At 40.7% G+C, this 4,181-nt stretch overlaps 1 protein-coding gene across 2 annotated transcripts in view; it reads right to left on the reverse strand.

Annotated features, from left to right (window-relative positions):
- Window positions 1–2,860, reverse strand: part of COMMD2 (COMM domain containing 2) — a 49,809-nt gene extending 46,949 nt beyond the window's left edge. For both annotated transcript variants that reach the window (XM_025042494.1, XM_006926208.3), the window contains exons 1-3: window positions 2,713–2,860; window positions 2,543–2,620; window positions 1,741–1,823 (exon numbers count right to left, since the gene is read on the reverse strand). In XM_025042494.1, the coding sequence (XP_024898262.1) occupies window positions 1,741–1,823; window positions 2,543–2,620; window positions 2,713–2,779 (228 nt within the window). In that variant the 5' untranslated portion in view covers window positions 2,780–2,860. The remainder of the gene's footprint in view (window positions 1–1,740; window positions 1,824–2,542; window positions 2,621–2,712) is intronic.
- Window positions 2,861–4,181: the final 1,321 nt, after the last annotated feature.

The raw sequence follows: 4,181 nt of genomic DNA on the forward strand, positions 1-4,181 counted from the left end.
TATAATTGTAAATGTGGTGACAGACAGAGGGAAGGGAGTTAATGGGCTGGAAGAATAGGGTTAAGGAATTACAATCGGCTACATATTAGTAGCCGATGAATGATCACAGGGATGGGGAGCATGGCATAGGGAATGCAGTTAGCATTAACATGTTGGCTAGGTAGGTGGAGGGTCGGGGAGGGAGGGACCACTTGGAGGGATAGTTTTACAAACTATATAGATGTGTAACCAATGTACTGTATAGTTGAGACTAATTAAAATAAACAAATATTTTTAAAAATGGGCAGAGGACCTGAACATACACTTCTCCCTAGAGGATATACAAATGGCCAACAAATATATGATTAGGTGCTCAGCATCACTAGCTATTAGGGAAATGCAAATCAAAACCACAATGAGATATCATCTCACATCTGTTAGAATAGCTATAATTAACAGGACAAGTAATAACAAAGGTTGGAGAGAATGCAGAGAAAAAAAGAACTCTCATACACTGTTGATGGGACTGCAAATTGGTACAGCCACTATGGAAAACAGTATGGAGGTTCCACAAAAAGCTAAGAATTGATTTACCGTACGATCCAGCAATCCCTCTATTGAGTATTTACCCCAAACATTTAAAAACCCATATCCGAAAAGATACTTGCACACTGATGTTCACAGCAGCATTATTCACAGTGGCTAAGACATGGAAGCAATCGAAGTGTACTACGATAGATGATTGGCTAAAGAAGCTGTGGTACTTATATATAATGGAATATTAGTCTTCCGTAAGAAGAGATGAAATACTGCCATTTACAACAACATGGATGGACCTCGAGATAATCATGCTATGCGAAATAAGATTTACAACAACATGGATGGACCTCGAGATAATCATGCTATGCGAAATAAGCCAGACAGAAAAAGTTGAAAATCACATGATATCACTTACATGTGCGATATAAACCTAAAAGCAACAAATGAATAGGACAAACAAACAGAGACTCACGGACATGGATAACGGACTAGTAGTTACCATAGCGTAGGGGATAGGTGAGGAGGGGGGAGGTTGATGGGGTAAAGGGGGTTAAATATATGAAGGTAGGGGGAGGATGAAGTGGGTAAAGGGGATCAAATATATGGTAGCTGAAGGAAACGAGACTTTGGGTAGTAAACACACAATAGAATATACAGATGTCAAATTATAATGTACACCTGAAAATTATATAATCGTATTAACCAATTTTACCCCAATAACCTTAATTAAAAATAAAATAAAACAAAATACTTGATAGACACAAGAGAATATGATATTCCCTAATTCCTTTCTGTCCAATAAAAGAAACAACACTCCTTAAAGGCAACTCTTGCCTACTATTCCCAAATCTGAGCCTGATACATAAAAATTTTAAAGTATAAAAAGAATTGTCAAAATGCAATTTTCTCTCCTATTTTCCATCAATCCAGATACTGCCAATATATAAGAAAAGTAAATCATTTAATTCTCCCTCTTCTTAGGATACATACTAGATATATAGGTCAATAACCTACAGAATTAGAGGCAATTCTAATTACACTAACATGAGGTATTCATGCCAGCAGATCACATTATAGTCATATTGTTTAGGTATGGCTTCACCAAGTCAATTAGAATGTATTAACAATACTGAAATAAGCAGGTACCTGTCAGGACTATGATGTAGATTATACGTGACCTGAAGGTCTGGGTAATACAAAAGAGTGCAAAGAAACTCTTACCATTAGCTTTGAGCTTTCAGTGAGGAGGTATGTTAATCCTTCCACACCATGCTGGACAGTGTCACTACTCACATTGAGTTTTCCTGAGAAAAAGGAAAATTTAACAAATAAATTACTGTGTGATATTTATCCTTTTATTCAAACTCTTATTTAAGAATAAGTATTATCCATTATTTCATGTTTTCTAACACTGCAATTAAAAATAATGAGTTGGTAATAGCCTCGTGTTCCTTCTCCACTCTCAGCCACATGCGTTTAGTATTTCCAGACACGTAACTTTCTTTACAAAACACACCCCTGGAGACTAGTACTGGGCGTATGGTCCCTCTATTGAATACGCAACTCCTTCAAGCCTGGCAGAAGAGGCACTCAACAGGGACTGACTTAATCTCAAACACTGCCCTTCGTCCAACCAAGGAGGGGGAGTACCAATATTTCATCAAAAGTAGATGTGTGAACAACTAATAACAACCAAACACTTGCATGATACTTGCGGCTCACCTGGCTATTCCACACACTTTGGTGCGTTTAAGCTTTATAGTATCTCTACAGATGGTATCATGTCTGTTTTACACTGGAGGAAGCCAGCTTAAGAGATGCTTTAAAACAGAAGCTTTTTATCTCGCAGCCATTTAAGGACAGGCAATTTTGAGCCCCGACTGAAGAGCCCTTCTGGTTTTATTCTACCACAATGTCAACCAAGACCCTCGAAGTCGCAATAACTCCTTTCTCTCCAGAACGACAGAGAATAGCTAGCACTTCCCCAGCACAGCTTGTAGGGCCGCGCCCCTTCCCTTCTTACTAGCTGCGCCATCGTAGATCTTGGGGTTCGAGCCTCGCCTCAGGAACTCCACCGCAATCCGCCCAAACTCGGCGACCACTGCAACGGAAGCCAGGAGATTATGAGCGCTGGGCGCTCCCCCACCCCTCCCCATACCACAGAACACCAGCTCCGCTGCCGCGTCCCCTAACCCGCGCAGTCCACTTGCGGCAGGAAGGCCAGGTGCTCCTTATGCTCCTCCGACAAGTCCAGCAGCATCTTTGCTACGCAGCGGATTTTGCCCCTCAGCGCAGACCCCGCCCTCTCCACTTCCGGGGCCCGCGTCCAAGCGCGAAGGAGCTCCGGCGCGTCAGCATCCCGAGCTTTCGGTTCCGGACTGAGGCAGGCCTATTCTCAAACACACCTGTGGTGCATACTGCGGGGGGCGGGTCAGAAGATTCTTCTGTTCGCAAATATCTCGCAAACATTTCGTGTGCTGGGTGCACGGTGCTAGGCTCTGTGGGAGACGAAAAGATGTTTAAAATGTGCGCACGCCCCCTCGTGGAGCTTACATTAATAATACCAATAGCTAACATTTGTTAAGTATTGTCAGGGACTGTTCTTACATTTAACTCGAGTTCACAAGAACCCTATGAGGTAGGTACCATTATTGTTCCCACTAAACCTAAGGAAACTGAGAAGTCGAGCGACTGAAACTAACTTTTATAGAGCAATTACTTTGCACAGAGCTTTTGTATATGTTATCTTACTTATTTAATATGTTCAGTAGCCCTGATCTTGTTCTTACAGATAAAGAATCAAAGCTCCAAAATTACATAATGAGCCAGTGACAGTGCTGGGAGGATCAGTTCCCTTTACCACCTGTTCCAAAGCCCATCTTTCTACACAGGAGGCTGAAAAGTTTGTAACAAGTTATGAGTGATTATAAATTAGGATAAAGATGATGACGCCTACAATGACCTATGCTTGCAGAGGTCAGAACAATGTCTTTATTCGTATATGCTGGGTGGTGTGTGAGAATTTGGTCCTTTTCCCAGTGGTCACTTCTCACCTGCTGTGGTTCAGATATAAGAGACTATAGAATTGGTAATTGATAGGAATATGACTCCCCAAATCTCACCCTTTTGAGTAAGGGAGGGGAGATGAGAAACCTAGGGAGAAAGAGAGACACTTCTTATCTTACATCTAGGAATTAAGACAACTCTTTCTATACCATGAGTCTCCTGGGTAGAAATGAAAATCGAAAGTTTTTCAACTCTGCTGTCTGTGTCTACCTTGTCCCTCATATCTGACAAATTAAAGTCATTTGTTTCCTCCACTGGGGCACAGAAAAGGCAGGTCTTTGAACTTGTTAGAGTAATTAGGTCTTGAAGCGGTGTTTGCAGAGCAAGCACATTTTTTACTTAGACTGTAAGATCAGCAAAAATGGCATAATTTCCTGAAGAAGCTTTTATTCATATGTTTTTGAGAAAATATCCATTATTTAAGAAGAATTTTCAGAAAAGGTAAAATGATTCTTTTACAAATATATAATGAACACATCAAAGATTGTATTGAAATTATGAATTAATGAAGGAATCAGTAAAGTTACAGTAAGAAGCAGTTTCAACTGGTTCAAAGGAGATATTCAAGAACTGTACATATAGAGATCTCCCTGGAT

The sequence above is a fragment of the Pteropus alecto genome, unplaced genomic scaffold (assembly GCF_000325575.1).
Source record: "Pteropus alecto unplaced genomic scaffold, ASM32557v1 scaffold239, whole genome shotgun sequence".
Taxonomy (NCBI): domain Eukaryota; kingdom Metazoa; phylum Chordata; class Mammalia; order Chiroptera; family Pteropodidae; genus Pteropus; species Pteropus alecto.